The 24223-nt window shown below is 41.7% G+C and overlaps 1 protein-coding gene across 2 annotated transcripts; it reads left to right on the plus strand.

Annotated features, from left to right (window-relative positions):
* The first annotated feature begins 1286 nt into the window (after positions 1-1286).
* Positions 1287-23476, plus strand: LOC128372975 (vinculin-like). 2 transcript variants are annotated; one of them, XM_053333185.1, is made up of 22 exons: positions 1287-1519; positions 7877-7947; positions 9187-9337; positions 9969-10077; positions 10789-10911; positions 11771-11931; positions 14150-14240; positions 14320-14467; positions 14579-14732; positions 14997-15172; positions 16208-16398; positions 17223-17422; positions 17866-17994; positions 18101-18250; positions 18337-18445; positions 18657-18959; positions 19074-19198; positions 19354-19539; positions 20503-20688; positions 21713-21916; positions 22001-22105; positions 22200-23476. In XM_053333185.1, the coding sequence occupies exons 1-22, from the start codon at positions 1352-1354 to the stop codon at positions 22344-22346; spliced, it is 3387 nt and encodes a 1128-aa protein (XP_053189160.1). In that variant the 5' UTR covers positions 1287-1351; the 3' UTR covers positions 22347-23476. The 2 variants fall into 2 exon arrangements, with proteins under 2 accessions (XP_053189160.1, XP_053189159.1); XM_053333184.1 differs by lacking the exon at positions 20503-20688.
* The last annotated feature ends 747 nt before the right edge of the window (positions 23477-24223 follow it).

The following is a 24223-nucleotide window of genomic DNA, read 5'->3' on the forward strand; positions in this document are numbered from 1 at the left end:
AGCAATGTCTTGTCTGTACCTACACCATTGGACACACACACACACACACACACACACACACACACACACACACACACACACACACACACACACACAAGCACACACACACACACACACACACACACACACACACACACACACACACACACACACACACACACACACACACACAAACACACTCACAGCTCACTCAGGGGTCGACTCGTCTTGTCTTGGGGGTATAAATACCGCTGGTTAGCGGGTGGGGTCTCTGGTTTCTCCGGCACAGATTCGAATATGAGGAACAGCACATACACTCACACACAAACACATGTACAGAAACCAAATTATCCCTTTTATGCATTTGTTACTAAATGTACTACTATCACTTTCACACATCTAATAAGTGCAGCCCATCAGGTCAGGTGGATGTTAAGCTGCTCATGGTGGAGCTTCAGTGTCAAAGCCAGGACGTTGGTGAAGGGAAAAATAGTCTGTGGGTGCGGGTGCAGGATCTGCAGAAGTCTCCTTCTCCTTTTCTCAGCTGCACCAAGAGGCAAGCTGAATCTTTGGTCTTAATTTAGACCTAGACATTGAGGCCTGGAGATATGAACTCCTGACCCACCTTTTAATGAACATAGATCATATGTTAAATGCAGGTTTTGAAGCTTTATTACAAAAACCTACCAATGCCACTTTCTTCAACATTAATTTAACATGGTATGTGCAGGTGCAGCTCCTGGTCTCATCTCCAGTGTCCTCCATGGTTTCATAGATGAAGCTGACCTTTTTAAGGCTGCATAGTGCAGCTTCACCACACTATGTTTACAAAACCTTACAAAACTGTTGTAGGTGCCCCCTCCTCTCCAAATACCCCTTCTTCATATCTTGGAATCACAATCTCTTCACATGAAGTTACCCCCAGCACTTTCCTTTTTGGGGCCACTGGCATGCATGACGTAATTTGGGAAGAGCTCTCACTTGCATGTGTGTGTGCGTGTGTGATGTGTGTGTGTGTGCGTGCGTGCAGGGAAAGCGTCAGTGCGCACCGACACCGACCGCTTGCCAGCTATATTTCTTCGCTGTGATTGGGCGGAGGGCGGTGATTCCTCCTGTCACGATTTGGGTTGCTCCCACCGGAGGACACCGACAGTCTGAGTCAAGCCTTTACCGAGGTGCTCACCAGAAGAGACCGGGAGGGGAGACGCGTGAAGGTATCGTGTCAGGGGTTGCACTGATAACCCAGGTTTGTGCTCCTGCCTGTGTGAGGGAGGAGAGCATAGGAGCGGAGAGGAGAGAAAGGGGGGGGTCATCTGTGCTGGAGCGACCGGCCGTCTTTCTTCTGTCGGGGCTGCGGTAAAAGTCGTCCACGATGCCGGTGTTTCACACCAAGACGATCGAGAGTATCCTGGAGCCGGTGGCCCAGCAGATCTCTCACCTGGTCATCATGCACGAGGAGGGGGAGGTGGACGGGAAAGCCATCCCGGATCTGACGGTACCGGTGGCTGCGGTGCAGGCGGCAGTCAGCAACCTTGTGCGGGTGAGTCCCGAGTTTGAACCTCAATGGCACATAGTGCCTGCATCCAGAGTCATCCATCCTCCAAACTTCATTTCTGGATTCACACTGGTCTGACAGTCCTTTTATTCAATCAATGTCATAAATTGTTAGGAGACACACAGCAGGTCATCGTCCTGTCCTGCAGGCGCACTTCATGTAGAGCAATGGTTTATTCTTATTTATCTGTGTGGCTTTTATAGATTTATGGCAGTCCCAGTTTGATCTTTGCTCGCCATTAAAATGATATAAAACTGCCACCCAGCTGACGCTCATGCGTGTTTCACGAGCTCCTGCAGTCGTTTTTTTCGTTTTTACACACACACACACACGTCACACACACACACACACACACACACACACACACACACACACACACACACACACACACACACACACACACACACACACACACACACACACACACATTTGCTGTTTATCCCAATGAATTTTAGAAACTCCGCTTATTCAGAGTAATAACCTTTGCAGACAGAGGAAAGATCCTTTGGTCATTTATCAGAATCCCACTCCTCCATTTATCTTATACATTTTCCCTTTTCCAAAATCTTTGACCCCTGCAGTCATTTTCACCCCATTGTCTTCTCTGTCATCTTCCTTGTCAAGATGACAGTTTTCTCTGGCATCTTGAGTCTAAATGGTGATTTTGTACAGAGAGGAGGAGATTCAGTCTGACACTGATGTCTGCATATGCACTGACTGGAAAAATCAATACAGGCCACATCATTAATGCTGATCCAGGTCAGTTGTTATTGATGCTGGGGCAACCGGACTTCACTCACTCAGCAGGAGGCAGAGGGAAACTCTCATTTACTCACTTACACTTCAATTGTAGAGACTGCAAAGGAGACAAGAAGCTACTCTGATGATAGTTTGTGGTGTTAATGTAGAATTTTTGTGGCTCATGAAGGAGCTGTCTGCTCTATTTGGTCAATCTTTAAACATAGTTTTTACTTCTTTGTTGATCATTTTGGCATTATTATGTTGTTCTCGTCTTTATATAAAAATCTGTCATAGTTTTCTTCTGTGCAGTGCTTAAATGCCAGACCCCCTCTGCAAAAAACCAAGATTCGTGTCACTTAATTGAACTGCGGGATCTAAGGATCATGTTCTCACTGCAAGAAAGTACAAAACTAACTGGCTAAATCATTTTATAATATTACTCAGTTATTAGTCATGAATGTTAAAGGGACAGTCCACACACATTATCTCAGTGTAATTAATATATCCAGATAGCCTAAGGGTAATAAAATAGTTTTACAGTGTTTATTTTGTCAATTGTTCCTTTCAGATATGTTTGACTTGCAGAGAATAAGGTGTCCTATCAGCTGTGCAAGGACACATACGGTCCTTTTGATAAATATGTCACTAACTGATAATGAAAAGGACCATTCAGTTTGGACTCACACACCATGGCGGGTCTTAATGACATATCTCTACAACATACGATACCATCCAACAACAGTAAGTCCTTGATATCCCGTCACTACCAGGAAGACCTCCTCAGTCTCTCTCTCCTAATCTTCTTGTCCTCGTTGATCCTTTCAGTTGATCCATCCAGACGGCAAACAGAAGGAAGTTAATAGCAGCGTCAGGCATGTCGCTGGGTCACAGATGATGGAGATGTCAGGCTACAAGGAGAGATAAGGGCTGAGGACACTGGAAGGGGTCAGACAAAGGACATTTTGGTGGGGATGGAAGGAGAAAAATAAATTAAAGCGATGCAAAGTGAAGATGAAATTTTTAAAAAAGGCCTTTATTGCTCATGGGGACTTTTTTATTGCATTCATTTTTGCAATTTTGGTGATTGAACGTTTTAGGATAAATGTCTAAAGAGTTACATGTCTAATTATGCAACTGGAGAGGAGATGATGAGTAGGTTTGTTGATAACTGACGGATAAATGAGAGTTTAGAGACAGAGTGAAGTGGTTGATAAGGAGGTGTCGAAAGAGAGCATAAAAGATGCTTAAGCACACTGCTTGTAAAATCAGCAGTGGGCAGTTGCTGGGTAGACAAACTTAATTGGACTTAAAGACACCTAATCCTCAAATACACACACTTCTGAGAGCATACACTTTATTTTAGAAAGATGATTCATTTCTACACTTAAGATATACAGCCACCATCGCCACAAGCGTCCCACTGCACACTGATACAATTACACTGTTAACCCCATCCAGGGTGGGCTGGCTGTGGGGGGTACATAGAAACTAGGTCACTTATACACTTAGAGACACACATGCATAAGATGGTGTCAGTCTCAATCTGTCAGACTTTGTGCGTGGGTTGCGGCTGATTCATCCAAAGATCTGAAAGATGCTGTTGGCGTATTTGGTAGAAAGTGTGAGCCTGCTGAAGTTGTGCTGATGAAGGAGCTGCCTTAGTGGTGTTTGTGAAGTATCTGCTCCTGAAGGAGGCAACATAGATCCTGAGTATGTCTAGGGGGGAGCGGGCAGGAAGGAATAAATAGATTTACCGTCGAGTGAAGTAACAGCACACTGACAGAACAGAGGAGAAATGGAGGGAGTGATGTGAGGAGTGAAACTGTTGACGAGGGATGGGACGATTTACTATTTAATAAGTTGATTGTGCTAGGATGTAATAGGATGTTCACTAATATTGTCCCATTCCTTCTGTCCATTAAAACCAGACCTTACCCTTCCAGTCCACCCTGCCCCACCCCCCCTACACACACACCACCTGCCCTCAGACTGGTCTGCCATCTCTTCTTGTTCACTGGCAGACTCAGGATCAGTTTCCAGCTGTGTGTGCACACATCCCGTCTGCTTCTTTGTCTGCCTTACATCAACTTTTTACTTTTTATTGTATAGTCAAATGCTAAAAGAAGGTTTATAAATCCATTAATTGACTCCTATTTTTGCAAATCATTGTAGCTTTTATATCTTTAAAGCTACACTCTACACACTAAATATATTTGTATAAACAGTGGGTTGAATGACCTTGTGATGTGAAAGTGAGGACCCCACTGAGAATTATCACCCAGTTCCCCTCAGCTTTATATGTTGTTTTAGTGTCTTTCGACTCTTTGTTTTGGTTTTGCAGCCTGCAACTTTGTTGTTTTTGTTGACTCTCGCTGCTCTCCTCAGAGTTAGTCACGATCGCTACAGGCAGCTGTTTTCAGCCAAAGAAGCTCTGCTCCACTGTACGCCACCTGCTCTGCAGACAGATAAAGTTAGCAGCTAGCTGTGACCATAGTGGAGTATTTAGCAGCTAAAGAGCCATATTTCCTTTCAGCAGTTCATAGAGACCAAAGGCAACTAAAAGAAGAGTGAATACTGGACATACACAACTCCAAATCTGTATGATTGATACTGTGATTTTTAGCTTGTTATGGAGTTCTTCTCCCAGTGGCCAAAATTGAGTAATGCAGCTTTAAGATACAATTTTAATTTATGAAAAGATAAGATTTGCTGGGTACAGTTATACATATGTGCAGACTTTCTACTTTTCCCCAACATTTACAGTTCTGTTAACGTGCATATGGTTTAATTGTGACCTTCCAATTTAATCTGGCTCAGTACATCAAATGGTAACAATTATGTTTACTATACTTAGTCCCTTACAAAGAAAACAAATGAATAGATTGTGAAAAAAAATTGAAATAGCTATTTTGAGACTTTTGGTTCTGGTCATTTGGAATACTAATAATACAGATATTAAATGTAAATAATATAATTAAAAATTATTACGTAAATAATATATTCGAAAACAACCAAAACTGTATTTTGGGGTAATTCTGCAGATTTAGCAGGCAGGTTGTGTTTATTTTATTGGCAGCTGTCTGTTTCCTACTAGAGCTGTCACACCTTTCAGGCTGTGCAACCACACACATATCACACTGTGTCCAGCAAACCACTTAACTGCACATCAATTATGCATTGAATGATCGATGCCAAACGTTGCTGCTTACAGGAAACACTGGCGCTTATGCAGCTCTTTTATCAGTCCTCTGAGTGAGGTTGTCTGGAGGGTTTTGTCAGGCTTTTCTTGTAAAGCTACATTCCTCACATTTTGGAGTCGGGAATCTCCCTGCATTTTTTTAAAGAAGGAAATTCACCAAGATAAACAGAAGCCCTCGGATATTTTATTAATATCACTTTATTTTCACAGTGTTTATAAACATTCATTATGATGTCTCACAGTGACAGATTACAGCAATGCCAGTTGCTTACAATGACAATTTATCATACAGATTTAGATCTATATTAACTTTTAAAAGATGGGGAAGGTGACTTTTTGTTTAGAAGTAGAAACAATAGAAATAGGAATTAATTTAGAAATAGTAGAAGGGTAAAAGTTAATTCTCCTAATACTCTCTTTGCATATTGTCTTGTTACTTTAACTAGAGCGTGTCTTTGTTGTACTTTGATGCAGAATGACATATTAAAGGTTTAAAAACATTTAGTTCAAGTTCATGCCTCAAAAGTGAAGCTTGACTGGACCCTTTAAAATGAGTTATTTTGTGTTCCTCACATTAGTTGCACAAAGACTTAAAGGGCAACACATGCTGCATGAAATTCACTTATAATTATATGGGCTATTGATGTATTAGTACAGTTGCATTGGAAATTGGATTTCTTGCTGTATTTTGATGTAGGAAGACTATACAGAAGTATAAATGGCTTTAATTGCAAAATTGTGTGCAAAATCTCATAAATAAATCACATGTGAAGGTTTGGATGATTGGATGTCAGTATGCTTTAGTTGAAACTGTTTGAACGATCTGTGATGACTCCTTCCTCTATCTCTGGAGTCGGAAAGTCTATTTACCGACTTTCATCAACGTAGCAGCAAGAGACTGATGTCATCATCTCACTGTAATTACATCTCAAGCGTGTGTGTGTGTGTGTGTGTTCTCATGCTCTTGTGTTTGCATGTGCTGAAGGTGTGTGTGTGTGTGTGTGTGTGTGTGTGTATGTGTGTGTCTTTTTTCAGCCAGGTGCGTTAGTTGAAATAAAATTTAGTGATTTTGAATCAATGAAATGAAAAGCGAAGAGAATTGACGTCAATGCCCATATCTGAACTCATTTCATTGTCAACTGTGCAGCTGATTCAGTGTAGACTGACAATGGTAATGTGTAACCACTTAGATATTTGTACTGTTTTCCCTTGAGTTTATATAATATTATATCTGTTCTGTTCCTTAAATATGATAATATCATGATAATAGATTATATATGATATAATAAGAGAAAAAGTCTAATTAGTTATTTCTATTTAAAAAATCTAAACAGTCATTGTAGGCAAGAGGGTTTCTTATAAATACATTTAATCTTATAGAAAAATTCTCTGTGCTTTATTCATTCATTCTTTCATTCATTCATTTTCCAAACCACTTGTCCTCTCTAGAGGGGGGGGGGGCTGGAGCCAATCCCAGCTGTCCTTGGGCAAGAGGTGGGGTACCCTGGACAGGTCGCCAGTCCATTGCAGGGCTAACATAGATTAGACAGACAACCACAAGCACATTCACCCACACAGAGAACCCACACAGGCACGAGGAGAACATGCAAACTCCCATCCAGCCGGCAGGTTTGAACCAAGAACCCTCTTGCTGTGTAGCGACAGTGCTAACCACTGCACAGTCTATGCTTTATCTAATGTTTTATTGGCTGTAATACATATGAAGTTGTTTAGTGCTTTATTGTGAGAGAAATTCCATTTAGGTGCTCAATGTACCGAAATAAATTTGATGGCGTGAAGACATTAACGTTTTTTTGTTCAACTCTTATCTAGAAAGAACACAGTGTGTGGTGTAGCTGGGGGGAATAATCAAGCAATTCTAAGAGAAAAATCAATACACACACTTGTGACTGTCAAGTTCAGTCTGCTCAGTAAAAAGAATAATATACATTTAACTTTTATAGGCCTGAGTCATTGTGAAAAGACATTACACCCCTACCAAACGTTTTCTGCATTGTTGAAGCTTTACTGATGAATCAACACTACGGACCTCCAACTGTTGATCACATGTGGGTGTCAGGCCTCAATAGTCTCTGTTGGGTCAAATTAGAGCAGCATAAACGCCTTTCCCCTGACCTGCCCTCATGTAGAATAACCTGAGCCGAGCATGCATCGAGCTGCTTTCCCTCGAAGCTTGAAAGATATGACATGCACGCATGGTTGAAATAGGTGTGAATTGATACACACCCGTTCACCCTTCTTACTATTAATAGAGCTCTCTTGAATTGCCACCAATACTTTATAATAATTTCCTGTCTTGCTGCGGTTAATGATAATAAAATGAATGGCCTATTTACATGTGTGTGTGTGTGTGTGTGTGTGTGTGTGTGTGTGTGTTGCAGGTTGGGAAGGAAACTGTTCAAACCACCGAGGACCAGTTAATGAAGAGAGACATGCCTCCTGCCTTCATCAAGTGAGTCTCTGAATCACAATGCGTGCTGCTTCTGTCTCTCTCTCTCTCTCTCTCTCTCTCTCTCTCTCTCTCTCTCTCTCTGTCTTCGCCCACTTTCACTCAAATAAATGCGCAGTGACAAAACTATAGAAGTAATCCACTTCATCTCAACAGACAAAGAACTTGTTAAAAAGAGAATTCCAGGCAATTTAATGTTAGGAAACGTGGCTACATTCCCAGATGCAACAAAGAGCCACTTCTGAGGCCTCCGCTCTGCTGTCAGAGGCCAAATTGGGTGACTGTCCAGCTCCAGCATCCAGACTGCTGAGAGGCTGTTTGTTGTTTTCCAGCTTGCATCCAAAGAGCTGACATGAAGTCTGGGTGCTGGATGAGAGCTGCTAATCAGCAGTCCAGCGACTCAGACATCAGCCTGTGTTTACTCATGTATACGTGTGTTGCATTCAGTGTGTATATTCAGGCAGTCTTAAGGTCATGATTGGGCGTTAAATATCATATATTTAAGGTTACTTACCTGATTTATTTTTCTGTTGTTGATTTTTTTTCAACATCATATTTTACTTTTAAGAAAAGAGTCTAGACGGTGTGTAGATCTCAAGCAAATCCACACGCCGCTCAGTCAAGCTGGCTCATACATACACGAGGCAGCACACCATAAATCTCACTCACAGGGCTTAGGAGGGGGCATGTGGGAATGTGAACCCGCCTAAAAATAGATGAACCAGCAGCCATCGATACTCTGACCAATGGGGGTCAGAAAGAGTAGGGACTTGGCTTTATTCAAGCACTCTTAAAATCCATCTACTCCTTCAGGCTCAGCTGATCATTGATCTTTAAGCAAAAGTTAATCTTCGTTAGTACATGAAAGCACCACTTCATCTCTGTTAAAATGAAAATCTGCATATTACAAATGAGTTGAAGTTTACATCATTTCAACCTGGACAAACTCTAAACCTCTAATTTGACTAAAAGTCAGTATCTTTGCTCTTTTAGATGAAGGGGATACAGAGTTTTTTTGGAGCACTTCATTGTGAAAATCTGTTCAAATCTGATGCACATCACCTAGACATGACACCTTGTAAAGTGTGACACCATATGTTGTTCTCTCGGGAGCAGCTTTCTGTGGCAGATGCTTCAATTTTCTTTGGTAGATGTGGTTTGCAAGGTGATAAATTCCTATTAGTAGTTAATGTATGTGCTACTGTGGGTTTTATGTCCTAAGCCAGCTGTGTGTTTTTTCAGGGTGGAGAATTCATCTTCTAAACTCGTCCAGGCAGCTCAGATGCTGAAGGCAGATCCGTACTCTGTCCCCGCACGAGATTACCTGATCGATGGATCCAGAGGGATATTGTCTGGAACTTCGGACCTGCTCCTTACTTTTGATGAAGCCGAGGTGTGTGTTCGTGTTTGTTTATCACAGCATGTCAGAATCAGAGGTGCAGTAACTTTCAGGGAAATCAAGCTTTATATAGCTGCACAGAGGAAGGAGAAACCCAGCTTAAAGCAAGTCTGTAATTGAGTCTCAGATGCAGCCAGATCTAATCACTGGGATCAAATGACTTCCCTCTGTCATAACTCAGGATGTGTGTGTGTGTGTGTGTGAGAGAGTGTGTGTGCGTGCGTGTATGTGTGTGTGTGTCTGTCTGTATGTGTGTGTGAGTGAGTGAGGTTACGGTATGTATGAGCTCCCGTGTTGGGTGTTCTGGATGTTTGATGGCAACTCAGTAAGTGGGATCACATTGTGCACGTGATAATGCTCACCATGTCTCATCACTAGCCTCATTTTTGAAAGAGCAACTATTTAGTCACAAGACACACATCACAAGACTGTACACACACACACACACACACACACACACACACACACACAAAGACACCACACAAACACACCAGGGTGTCTTCAAGCTATCTTAAAAAGCTCACGTACACATTTAAAGAGTTGGACTTTTGTCTCTTTTCATTCTTAGTCTTTGTTTTATGCCGATATTTCACTTGCTTATGATTATGTCTGTGTCATTTTTTAGGTGCGTAAGATTATACGTGTGTGTAAAGGTATCCTAGAGTATCTGGCGGTAGCTGAAGTGGTAGAAACAATGGAGGACCTCATCACCTACACCAAGAACCTGGGACCAGGTCAGCAGCAACTGTTTCTGACCTGTAACTGCAACACTCAAAGCATGTTGTGCTTCAAAGTTCAGGGGTTAAGTCACATACTGTATGCTTGAAAGGGAGAGTCACAAGGCCCCTTTCACTCAATAAAAGCCACAGTCCAGAAACTACTTAGACCTACACGTTTTAGCCGTTTTCACATACATTTTTAAAATGTGCATGCAGCTGCTTGTAGGTTTCATATACAATATTTTAGAGAGCAATGCATTGTTTTAATGCAGTGTTTAGACATTACCAATGTCTGCTGTTTTTTATGTTGAAGCCTGTGTTGTAAATTATCCTCTGAGCAAAACTGCTCCTCTGACACTAAGATGCTGTGATTAAGGATCAGCCAGGCAAGAGAGTAACACTGTAAACAGGCTATTTATCATTAGAGCTAAAGGTCAATTGTGTTGTCAGTGCACTGCGGCATAATGAGTTGGGGGAAATCTGATGCCATGGTTTTTTCACACTTGATTGATGCTGTCATTGTATGAGATCAGTCATTTGTGACGTAATGGTCTGTTTGCATGTGTTAGAACTACTCAGCTGGTGAACACATTAGAGGAGGCCTCTGATTGTTCAAGTGTTTGTTGTGAATGCCAAACCCAAGGTCACAACTGTTGCCTTGTGGAGCAGTTTGATTTGGGTGACCTCTAAATTTGACAGTGAATCCCCCCCCCCTTCTTTCCTCAGGGATGACCAAAATGTCAAAGATGATTGAGGAGAGGCAGCAAGAGCTGACGCACCAAGAGCATCGACAGATGCTCATCAACTCCATGAACACTGTCAAAGAGCTGCTTCCTGTTCTTATATCAGGTGTGTTAGTGTGTATGTGTGACTGTGTGGGCAAATGACAGTTTCAGGAAAGGGCAGGTCACTGAGCATCCAACAGTTGTTATAGCAACACTTACAATTACAGTCATTAACTACACCGCCCACAAGCTGCCGTCTCTTGAACTGTATGCTCCACCAACAAAGAAGAGAGCACTGTCATAGCTCTTACAAGAACTCCACTCAGATGTGGATGCTCCTGTGTGTATGCAGTGTCTGAATAAATTGCACGAAAAGTTTGGTTTTGCAAGATCATGACTCAACAATCAACTTTGTGGCAACACAAAGTGCCAGTAATCTGTATTCTCATGTTAAAGGGACTATATTTTTCTCATTGTCAACAAATCTCATGAGCAGATTCAAACTAACAATTAACTACGAAAGACAGAAAAGAGAACACCTAGATGGTGAACATAGTGGAGCATTTAGCAGCTCAAAAGTCGGAGTGAATACTGGTCTTACATTCATCAGATAGATTGAAACATGTTTCTCAGTGTCAGCCTGGATGTGTAAATATGCAAATTGTAAGCGTGCACGACTATAATTTCTCTTGAGTGACACTTATCAAAACTGTTGAGCAACCTAACACAAATCAGCCTTTAGTGACTATTGTTGTATAGCTACATGTTTCAGCTACATTTAGCAGTTTTTGTTTGTCAAAAAATGTGACTATTCTGGTGAAATCTGGTGGAGTTCATTTCATCACTGTTTGCCACACCATCTTTTTTGATAGTACAACTGGTGGGAGCACCAAATACATAGTGATGACTGAACTGCTTTAATCAACATTCTTATATTGTGATGAATCGGTATTTCTGTTTGACTCTTGTGTTTCTGTCCTTAGCTGTAAAGATTTTTGTCGCAACCAAGAGCAGTCGAGGTGCCGGTGTGGAAGAGGCCGAGAGGAACAGAAAGTTTACCTTTGAAAAGATGAGTGCTGAAATCCACGAGATCATAAGAGTTTTACAGCTCACCACATGGGATGAAGACGCCTGGGCTAATAAGGTATGAGCTGCGTTGTACCCAGAAGCTCCAATTTACTTCATTTTACACCCTAAAAAATCCCCACATAGTTATATCAAATACTCTCCAAGATTTCACTCTTTACTTTCTGTGTCCACTTTTCTTTTCGCTTGCTAGTATAACTCCTGGTTTTTCTTTTTCTTTTCTTTCTTTACCTTCTTCCTTCATTCTTTTCCTCCCTGTAGAAGGTAAGCCTGTTTCTCTCCCCCTCTGCAGCTTCCAGCATGCAAAGTGTGTATGTGAGAGAGAGAGAAAGATGGGAATCTGTTGCCATACTGTAACTGTCATGCTTTATTTAACAGCAAGTGTGTCATGTGTTTTAGTCCACTGTTAGCTGATGTGATGATGTACTGCACATAAACCTCATCACTTTATTGTTATATGTGCATCTGTTTGTCTCGAGATGTTTATTTAAGTGAAATTGCTTGAAACAGATGAGAGCCATTTAAGTTTTTTAGCTTAATAATGTATACATTATTTTTAACAATAACTGCTTCTTCAATCAGGGTATTATTTTTTTCTTGTTGCTTCTGTGTATCGAGTGAAAGCTGCCAAAAGCACAATAAGATGTTGCTTTGGGCAGAATAAACTCTCTTAGAAGTGTTTTTGGGCACATCACTGAGAGACTGTGCCACAAGATCATTTAAAGTAAAGTTAAGGTCTGTTTCATTCATCTAACCTGTTACCCTGCATGTTTCTCTGCACACAGTGAGCTCAGGCAATGATCTATCTTTGTATTTTTATGTGTGTGTGTGTGTGTGTGTGTGTCTGTGTGTGTGCGTGCGTGCGTGTGTGTGTTTGCTGTGGTCATACTGCATATCCGTGTGTGTGAGCTGTGATAAGCGCTCCCTGTCAGTGTGTTGGAGGGAGAACTGCTGGCAAACGAGGACTGTCCTCCTCTCAGGTCATGAATTATAGAAATAAGCTGGTTGATGTCCAGACTCATTCATTATTGATGGGCTGTATTGAACGGTTCCACTTAAGCGTTGCATTCCCCTCTGAGCTTTTTTTCCCCCACCTGGTGTAAACAGATAAAAGAGTGTGTGGCATTTTAGTTGTAATAAGATCATTTAATTGTCTTCTCCCCTTTTATCATCAGTAATTACTACTACAAAACACACATTAGTTAATTGATTGGGCTGAACAGCATTTTTGAGTGATTATTGGTCCCACTTAAAGAGAAAATTTGATTGTTTTCAACCAGCATTGCATCATTATGATGCGGGTAGTATGCAACTTCTCTCCATGTTGCCTGCACCCAGAGTGCCCCACCTATTTGCCAGCAAAACTCTGCTGAGTAACTCATTTGCATCACCCGGTATTGCACATTTCTACTAGGTGACCTAGTTTTAGGAAATCCATTATATTCATAGTGGGGATTTTTCTTTTAACAACACAACATAAAAGCCTGAGTTGTTACTAATGACTGTATTTGTAGCTAAAAGTCATATATTTCTGCTTTACAAATAAGTAACACACATTTTTAAAAGTTGAGTTGCCAGGTTGAGATTCCACGATTTAAAAAAAAACTTAAAAACATATAAATGCACACATAAATAAAAATAAGGCCTTACAAATAGTCCCCTGTTTGTAAATCAAGAAGAAATTGATAATAACTAAATCCATATATTACTGAGATCCTTTGCTTTTAATGATAAGACTGGTGCTATATTATATGTTTCTTATTGTCAGAAGTTGGAAAGTAATGAGACACAGAGAATGCATTCTTGGTTTTTGTCAGAGGAAAAAGTACCAAGATAACAAAAGATAACATCAACTTGATGCTTTCTTGTAGGCTCTTGTAGGCTCACAAACTAGCAACCTAGAAATTATTTTTATTAAGAATTATAGCAACATTATTATTATAGCAGGTGGTCAAGTGGTTAGAGCACATGCCATATATGCCACCGACCCCGGTTCGAATCCCAATCGGAGGTCCTTTGCTGCATCACACCCCCCTCTCTCTCCCATGTTTCCTGTCAGTCTACTGCTAAATAAAGGCGTCTATGCCAACAAAATATTTAAAAAAAAAAAATTATAGCAACATGTTATCAATATAACCACAATCAATCACTACATCAATAATTGCTGACAACTCTATATGTACAGAATATAATAATGTAATGTAACGTACCTTCTTATTTAAAGCCCACTACTGTTTTGACGAAGCCATTCACAATGCTTTGTTTTCTCTCCTCAGGATATGGAGGCTTTGAAGAGATCTCTGGCTTTGATTGAGTCAAAAATGGCACAAGCTAAAAGCTGGCTCAGAGACCCCCACGCACAGCCAGGTAACTGAGTTTTCTTTTTTCTCTGTCAGTCAGCTCTCTTGATGTTATTCCACAATCTCATCCTGTTTCGTGCCCCTAGGAGACCCCGGTGAGGTTGCATTGCGTGTGATACTGGATGAGGCTGGTAAGGTGGGCGAGCTGTGTGCTGGAAAGGAGAGGAAGGATATACTGGCAACCGCTAAGGCTCTCGGACAAATGACCGACCAGATCGCAGATCTTCGAGTCAGGTAGCGTGTTTGTTTGAGAGAATGTGAGTTCTCTTTCTATTTACTTCCCCGTGTTCATGTGATGTTTTTTGCCGCCATGTGTCAGCTGTGTTTGTTTGTCGTTTCTGACAGAGGCCAGGGTCCGACCCCAGGGTGTATGCAGCGCGCAGGCCAATGCTCACAGGGCTTAGACTTGTTATTTGGCAAAGTGGACAGTGCTGCTCGCAAACTGGAGGCTCTAATCAATGCCAAGCAAGCCATTGCCAGGAGGCTGGATGCTGCACAGGTCAGATAAAAAACACAACAACACAGTAATCCGTGTTAACCCTCTCTCCAGTGAATGATACCTTGTCTCCTCACTATGTCTGCCATTCTCTCTTCTTCTTTGTGTAAATTTCAGTGAAGAATTTAAACTCAACTTTATAATTTAAGTTATAATATAGATGTAGACGGGTAAATGTCTAAAATAGAAACTGTTTGTTGACCTTTGACCTTTAGTAGTGTCTACAGATTGTTTGCTTCCCTTGTGATATTTTTTTACTTTCCTCAGGCTTGGTTGGCTGATCCTAATGGCGGTCCTGAGGGTGAGGAGAACATCAGAGCGTTACTAGCAGAGGCCAAACGCATTGCAGATCTATGCGAAGACCCCAAAGAGCGGGACGACATCTTACGCTCCATCAGTGAGATCGCAGGCCTCACCGCTAGGCTCGTGGAGCTGCGCAAACAGTGCGTTTTCCATACTCTGACACTGACACATGCATGACCAACAGGATTTTGTGAATACTTTATGTAATTTTTAGACCCTCTTTTTCTAGGCTCAAACTGCAACCCTGTGTCACCAATAGCTGGCATATTTTACCTGCCTGGAAAATATGTTGTTGCTTGTCGACTTTGGGCGTCAGTCCTACAATAAGGTTTCTTTTTGTTGTGAATATAGCTTGTAACAGGTGTGGTTATGGTGTTCATTCAGTAACTGTGGAGGGTCGGTTAACAATTTGAGGGCTATAAATTGTGTAGAACTTAAAGGGAAGTGCCACATTAGACTTTGATCTGCTGAATTTCACATTTTAGATGTTTTATAATTTCTGATGTGAAAGCCAGTTTGTTTCTAAATGACACTGAAGCTCAGTGAATCATGGCAAGATGATTCACCGATAGGAATATATTTTCTATACTAGGCTTGCTCCAGATTCATACAAAAACTATGAATTTGATCTTTAAAAGGAGAAAAAATGTGACAGTTCTAGTAATCAGAAGGCTTTTAGGATTATGGGGAATTTTCTAATCTGGAACAGATAGTCCTTTTATAATATGCAGCTTTTTAACTTTATAACACTGTATGATAGTATATGGATTGACTGTACATGATCATGAACACCATATAATATTTCAAACTCGTGCCATATTCAGAATATAAATATTATTTCACTCCTCTGGCCTTGAATATTTCAGTGGTAATGAATCTTATTATGGTGGACTGTGCTAGAGGAGTCTTAAATTAATGTTCTGCACCAGAAATGTCTGTGAAAAACACTGAAACTGATTGATAGTAGAAATCAGCGATACAAGAGCAGGCGAAAAGGTAGCATCAGCTTTTGACAGTGGTGTGTCCCTTTAAGAATGGTGTCTAACAGGGAATTGGTGCCACTTCTAACTTTGAATGGGTTATAAGTCTGTATTTAACATCTTGTTTCTACACTACTTGGCTGATGCGCCTTTGTGTTTCCCCCTCAAGTCATATATTATCTGTTGCTGTCTCAGGGGTAAAGGCGACAGCCCCGAGGCCCGTGCATTGGCAAAGCAGATTGGGGCAGCGCTGCTCACCCTGCAGTCCAAAATCAACCGGGCTGTGGCCAACATGAGACCAGCCAAGCCTGCTGTCACTTTAGAGGGCAAGATGGAGCAAGCCCTCCGCTGGGTGAACAACCCTGGAGTGGACGACAGAGGAGTGGGTGAGTGGGGTTGAATGACGGCCCCAGGGAGGGATGCTGGAGTAGTTTAGTACAAAAATAAACACTCTGACCTTCTATGCCTTTTGTGAGCGTATGTGGATGATGGAGACTGTGTAAAAGTGTTCATGGCAGCACCTGGGAGTCTTTTTATGTGTATTAGTTGGCAGTTAAAGGACCCTGAAAGATGTGAGGTGTTTGGAGGCGATTCAGACTGCCACGTGCCTCAGTTAAACTATAAATGTGCTGACTGATGCCATTTCCTTAAATGCCCACAGTGATGGGATTAAAAATGAATCACTGAATGACTAATGTCACTTCATAACTAATGTTACTTAGTCATTCAGGGGCACTGTATTGTTTTTGATGCTTTGTTTTATGCCTGTTGCTATATTTCTGTTTTGTCATTTGATTGTTTTCTCCCATGCTTCTCTATGGGAGCAGAGTATGAGAGACTACAGTGGAACACAGGTACACTGCAGTCTTTATGTTTTCTTAGAAGATACAACTGAACTCTATAAATACACATTACATAATGACTTCCTAGAAAATGTATTAGATCGGCATGTATCCAAATACAACAACCACAATTTACAAAAAGATATATGAACCACAGTAATTTGCCATCATTTCCAATATTCCCCTTTTCTACTTACTCATTAGATCATGTTAACCAAAAAATACAAAAGCACCATATGCGTTAAAAGTTACAGTTAGCAACATGTCTAAATAAGGACTTGTAATTGTTGGTTAATATTGAAGAGCAGGGCAGAGAGATATCAGGTATACAAACATGAGAATAACCTCTGACCGGTTTTTCTCCTCAGGTCAGGCAGCGATCAGAGGAATGGTTGGAGAAGGGAGGAGGCTTGCTGGAGGCCTGTTAGGCCCTTATCGCCAGGATATGGCTGGACGATGCGACCGAACAGAGGCCCTAATGACATCTTTGGCAGACATGGCTGGCAGGGGTGAAGCTGAGGCGCCTCATGCACGAGCGACAGCCGCACAGCTACAGGACAGCCTCAAGGTAGCTCAACAGCTTCATAATAATACATTTTAATAATAATACATTTTATTTCATTGCGCCTTTCAAGTCACCCAAGGTCACCTTACACAGAATAAAACAACAAACATCATTAAAACAAAATAATCAAACACACTAGCTGGACCTTTTAAATGCCGCTGTCACTACAGACTCATGTAGTGCAGACAAACATTGAACTAAATTTGAATTCTGGTAGAGATCATAAAAGTTTCTAAATTTTCCCTATATATTAGAATGAATTTTGGGAAAATGTGAACAAAATTATGCAGAATTCATAGAATATGTTTTCAATTGGTACCATGGTGCGGAGTCCTGGTTTTGAATATTTCACCTAGTATAAATATGATGAATGTTGGTTTTTGATAACTCAAAGAGTTGGTGCAGAGCTCCACCTAATGGTTAACAACACACTCTACTTCTACCAGGACCTGAGGCAGCATATGCAGGAGGTGATGACCCAGGAAGTATCAGATGTTTTCAGTGACACCACCACCCCCATCAAACTGCTGGCTGTGGCTGCAACTGCTCCTCCTGATGCCCCCAACAGAGAGGAGGTATCTAAATGCATCTAAATGTTGTGTGTGTAAAGAAAATGAGCCTAAATGAAGAGAATGATTGTGTCTTTAATCTGACTACACCAATGTTAATGTTTGTTTGTAGGTTTTTGAGGAGCGTGCAGGGAACTTTGAGACCCACGCAGGTCGATTAGGTGCAACCGCAGAGAAGGCGGCTGCCGTGGGAACAGGCAATAAGAGTACAGTAGAGGGAATTCACGCTGCTGTTAAAAATGCCCGGGAGCTCACACCACAGGTGCTTCTGTTTGTTCTGCATGATTTCCTGCACTGATTCAATATTTGCAGTGGGAGTCTGAGTGTGACATGTTTGTTGATGTCCAGGTAACCTCCGCTGCTCAGATCTTGTTGAAGAATCCCGGAAACAAAGCGGCATATGAGCATTTTGACACCATGAAGAATCAGTGGATCGACAACATTGAGAGACTCACAGGTGAGACTTCTCAGTGTTTCCTATGTAACTTAACATTTTGAAATTGTTCATTCTGTCTTCAAAAAGTTATGTAATAGACACGCACATCTGGAATAAGAAAGCAGGTGCTGGACCAAATTGCAGATCCATTTTGTCTTGAACAAATAGATTTTCTTCCAAACTTGAGATATTTGAATTACATTTGATACATAGCTTCTCTCTGTTGGCCCAGGTCTGGTGGATGAGGCCATAGACACCAAGTCTCTGTTAGATGCCTCTGAGGAGGCCATAAAGAAAGACATCGACAAGTGCCGAGTTGCCATGGCAAATGTTCAACCCCAAATGCTTGTTGCCGGAGCAACAAGCATAGCAAGACGAGCTAATCGGGTCCTGTTGGTGGCTAAGAGGGAAGTGGAGAACTCTGAAGATCCACGGTTCAGAGACACCGTGAAACATGCGTCAGACATCCTCTCACATACCATCTCACCCATGGTGATGGATGCTAAGGCGGTGGCTGGGAACATACAAGATAAAGGTACAGGAATAAACGCATGATCAAGACTCTGTATGATACGAGTGATGCCTTGGTAACTCATTTTATGCTTCCTGTTGGTCACACACCTGTTCTCCTGGTTCCTCTCCTCCACAGCTCTGCAGAAGGCCTATCTGGACTCCTGTCTGAGGATTCTGGGTGCAGTCGGAAAAGTCAGAGAAGCCTTCCAACCTCAGGAGCTCGACTTCCCGCCTCCACCTCCTGACCTTGACCAGCTGCATGTAAGCATATAGTCTTTTTTGAACACAAAGAAGTGAGATATCTTTTAAATGAGCTTTAAATGTGACCTTGTCTGAAATATATGCTACACCTCTCACACTCCTCTTTCTCCCTAAACTATCTAGAGATAACATACGTGTGTCTATATGTTTTCTAGGTTAGCGACGAGCAGGCACCGCCCAAACCACCCCTGCCAGAGGGCGAGGTGCCACCCCCTCGGCCCCCTCCTCCAGAGGAAAAGGATGAGGAGTTCCCAGAGCAGAAGGCTGGAGAGGTGCTCAGTGAGCCCATGATGGTGGCAGCCAGACAGCTGCATGATGAGGCTCGCAAGTGGTCCAGCAAGGTCAGCACATACACATGCACGGTTAAATGAAATCATGTTTTCTGTAAATATCTGAATTTCCTTAAATCATGTTGATCCTGAAATGTGGACATCAGTGGCTCGATTCCAGTTTCAGACCTGAAACTGTCATCTGATCAAGTGTCTGGATGTAAGGCCATTATTGGTTTAATACACATGTACACTTACATGCAAAAAGAATACAGTATGAAAGAGTCTTCAAAGCTTCTCTGTGGAGAGATGATCTAGCTTCACATCTTTAGTAATGAAGATTAAGAATACTTAGCGTGTTTCCACTCCCTTTTGGTGTCTATGTATGTTTTTACGTGTGTGTCCAAGTGATTTTTTGTGGAGGAATAGTGAAATGATCCAGGAATGCCCTCTTGCTCTATTTGTGAAGTTCATAACCATTGTCCCCCTTTGTAGCACTCTTGACAGTTTTTCCACACTTCTTTCATGATCTATGCATCAGAGGTGAAAACAGGCAGAAAATGTGTCTTGTAATAGCACTAATTTTCTCTGCAAGCTGCTTTATTTATAAATATACTGGAAAGATGGATGCCAACCACTGGTCTTAGTTACAGTTAGACCTGCCCCAGAGCAGAGCACAGCATCCAACTGCTACCTGCCAACACCAGCTCCCTTTTCCTCTTTTTTTTCTCTCTACCAAAACCATCTTTGCCTGTGCGTGCAGTTTCACCTCCCTTCTCCCTCTTCCTTCATACCTGTATTTGCTTTCCTCCTTCCTGTACATCACCTGTCCTCTTTTTCTTTCATCCAATGCCTCTCATACTGTACTAAATGCCTCCTTTTCCCATGCTTCCTTCCCTCCTTCCATCCCGGGCTTTCTCCTTCCCCTTCTTCTCCACATTCCTCCTTTTTTTCCACCCTCCTTTTGCCTCCCTCCCTTTCCTTCCCCTTCCAATCGATTCTCCTGCAACCACCACCAACAATCCCACCCGATAGCCCGCCCATCCTGAGGATGAGGAGGCAGTAGAGGAGAGGGAGGTAGATGATGAAGATGAGTTTACTGATGGTGAGGATGACTATGAGCCAGAACTGCTGATGATGCCCTCCAACCAGCCTGTCAATCAACCCATGCTGGCAGCTGCCCAGGCTCTCCACCAGGAGGCGCGCAAGTGGTCCAGCAAGGTCTGCTTACATACATGCACATGGGCACACAGAAACAGCTGTGACCTGCTGTTTGACCCCATACACACACACACACACACTCCTGCACTTCCATGCATGCAAACACCACAAAAGGAAATCCCTGCAGGACGCAGAAACACCCTCTTGGAGCACTAGCTGACAGTCACTGCCCGTACGGCCAATGTGCTCTGCATCTGCCACTACCATGGAAACCTCCAACCAGCTGTGGCTGCTGTTTTTACGGTTGTTGCATCACACTCAGACACACAGGTTATGCTGATGCTAAGGTAGCACTAAAAGTCAAGGATTGTTGGAATGGCAAGTTTGTTTTGTTGCACCACGTGGATAAACTGGTACTGGCTTCACAAGGCCCTCCCTTATATTCATGATTAGGTTAAGTGGTATAAAGGAGGAGCCAGTCGCTTCGTCTCACTGTTATTGCTGTTATCAATCACTCGTTTTCTGGTCAACCTGTGAAGCCAAGGATGACAGTTTCCCCAAAGACTTCTCAGTGATGTAACTTTGACGTTAGAGTGCCTGCCTGCTCTGATAACCCACTTCTGCTTCTTAGTGTCAGGGTGTGTATATCAATCACTGCTACTGTGAACATCACCTCATGGTAACTAACCTAAAGCTGGCTGTGATGTGAGGGAGATGGTGAAAATTGGTCAGTCTCAACACTGTTTCCCTCCAAAACAGGGATGTAAAATTCATAAGTATCTTCTACCATGAGGTTTGAATAATGTGTGCTAACTTGCACCGACACTGCATGCAGCTTTCTGCTAAAACATGCTTGTGATTTTAATGTTTTATTAAAACAAAACATTAGCATTTGCTCAAGTGTTTGATAAAGCTATTGTCATAATTTTACAATCAGTATTATCAGAAAAGAGTGTAGAAACATGTCAGATGGAATATGTTTCCTTTGCATTTTCAATTGTTATCTACAGCCATGCTCTTTTCCCCAGCATCCTGCTCACAGCTCTTACTGCTCCTTCCTTTATACCACCCCCTCCTTTTGCAGGGTAACGACATCATTGCAGCAGCCAAGCGGATGGCTCTGCTGATGGCAGAAATGTCTCGGCTGGTGCGTGGTGGCAGTGGGAACAAACGAGCGCTGATTCAATGCGCCAAGGACATCGCCAAGGCCTCGGACGAGGTGACAAGACTGGCTAAAGAAGTGGCCAAACAGTGCACTGACAGACGCATCAGGACTAACCTACTGCAGGTGAGGGTGCACATATACAGATGCAACCACATGCTGAAAAGTCTTGTATGGAAAATAATTTATGCATTTTTTTCCCCTCTGAAGGTGTGTGAGCGGATCCCTACTATCAGTACTCAGCTGAAGATCCTCTCTACTGTTAAAGCTACTATGCTGGGACGAACCAACATTAGTGAGGAGGAGTCAGAACAGGTAAACCCACAAGATCATATTAATGCATCCCTGTGATGGTCTCTTTTGTTATTTAACCCCTAACTACTTCACTTGTAAATGTCTCCTTGACCAGGCCACTGAGATGTTGGTCCACAACGCCCAGAATCTGATGCAGTCGGTGAAGGAGACTGTCCGAGAAGCAGAAGCAGCTTCCATCAAGATCCGCACAGATGCAGGATTCACCCTCCGCTGGGTACGCAAGACCCCCTGGTACCAATAAACAGAGCTGATTAATTAAATGAGAAAGCACACAACTTGAGTAAAAGTAGCAAAGTGCACACTCATTGTGAGTGAACTTGTGCACTTCTTCAAAGAGAGAACTGCAGGTGATTTCTATCCATCCTCCACTGTAGTTTGTACCAGGAAGCTTAGGATTTGGTATCAACCAGGTTTCATTTATTGGAGTGAGTTCAGCTTTTGCCCTCCAGTTCCCTTTATCTGTAACTGTGGAATCACGCAGGCTAATTTGAGACAGTTTTTAATATATATTTTTGGTATGTTGTGTTACAAGAGTTTATCCAAATCCCAGATATATATTTTTTGCATGAAAATGTTTTCTATTTTCTAAACAGCAAAAATACGACATTAAGATATGATGTCTTTAGAGGACATTTACTTTTGATTCAGTTTTGTCGATGAGAGTTTCTTATCGTCTTTTGTATATACAGTAATTATTTGTTGAATGAGCAACACTCAGCTATGAGCTTTATTCACTGATTCTGACACTAAAGTGCGGAGCCTTGTCGGGGCTGACAAGCTCTCCTCTCGTCATGTTTACTTTTAGTGATAACACTGTTCTTAATTGAAGATCTACCAGTGAATTCAAAGGTGAGACATCATCACTGCTGTCCGGTGATGTTTATACTTGAACAACTAAAAGGTCTTCTGGATTTAAAGTGTTATAACACTTAGGCAATTATACAGTTTAAAACAGATGATATACTGTAATTTTTTTTAAAGTATGATTTTCAGTAAAAAGGCAGGTTTTTGTGATTGCTGGAAAGTAGATATGAAGTTTTCATTTGACTGTGGCAGTAAGGTATAATTCAAGGATAGCTGTGATGTTTTAATGTGTGTTTGGAGTTATCTGTTTTAACTTTATTTAACTTTCACAGTGAACAATGCCAAAGGATTTGTTTTATGTTACTGTAAATTCTTGAAATACTTAAATCCAGGTTATTAAAAACAGCAAACAAGGCAGATTTTTATTTCTTTGGAGACCCTGGAGTTCTTTCTGAAGTCTGTTATTTTCTACAGGGTTTTATAAATACTTATTGTGCTTTGTTTCTGCACTATCTCTGTAACAGTTGAACTGTTTGGGATTTTTCTTTTCAAAGGTGATCAAAAACGATGATTTAAGAGCCATTCTTCTCCATGTGTATTCCCACTCTGAATCCTCTAACGCAACACATGAACACAAATATTCAAGACAACCCAGGTGGTTTGTGAACAAAAACAACCTTTTTATGTAAAACCAGTTTTGTTTTTTTTTAGATCTGAATCAGTAAACTATTTAGAATGAGTTTTCATTTGTAGTTATTACAGTGTTATCATTGGTAACTCAACATGACATTTTCTTATGCTGTCAGTTGCTTCCATTCCTCAAACAGCATATCATCTAAGTTTATAAAATATTTTTTACAATATCTGGGAGAATTTAACTGTTAAATGGAGAATCTCTATGTGTGAAGCCTCTTCACGTGACAGTATTAGTGAGCCGCCCACATGATGGTTAGTGACCGCGCTAAAGAGCAGCACCGAATGTTAACCACAGTTTCAGTTTTATTTGGGCCCACTGAGCATGTAGCAGTCAGTGACCCCTCACTGAGAGCGACAGGGTGTAGTCCTGTGTGTACTTGATGTGTCACGCCCTGAATGTATTCTGATAGCTTCTAGCCCTGCCAACACATCTGCTGTGCCTTGGAAGAATAAAAGACTATAATGATGATGAGAGTTGGCCTCTTAATTTGCTTGGCATCCATTATGTAAAAAGATGTTAAACAACTAGTTATAGTCCATTAATCAATACACGATTAATGATCTTGCTCTGTGAAGATGTTGAGCAGTGACTTCAGATAAACACTAATAAATACCATG

Source organism: Scomber japonicus, chromosome 14, assembly GCF_027409825.1.
Source record: "Scomber japonicus isolate fScoJap1 chromosome 14, fScoJap1.pri, whole genome shotgun sequence".
Taxonomy (NCBI): Eukaryota; Metazoa; Chordata; class Actinopteri; order Scombriformes; family Scombridae; genus Scomber; species Scomber japonicus.

What these genes read in the sequence shown, in the direction of transcription:
- LOC128372975 (XM_053333185.1), top strand. Translation starts at nt 1,352, where the DNA reads ATGCCGGTGTTTCACACCAAGACGATCGAGAGTATCCTGGAGCCGGTG. An exon ending in ATGCCCCCAACAGAGAGGAG is followed by an intron (nt 17,995 to 18,100) that starts GTATCTAAATGC and finishes GTTTGTTTGTAG; the next exon opens with GTTTTTGAGGAGCGTGCAGG. An exon ending in CTCGCAAGTGGTCCAGCAAG is followed by an intron (nt 19,540 to 20,502) that starts GTCAGCACATAC and finishes CCCACCCGATAG; the next exon opens with CCCGCCCATCCTGAGGATGA.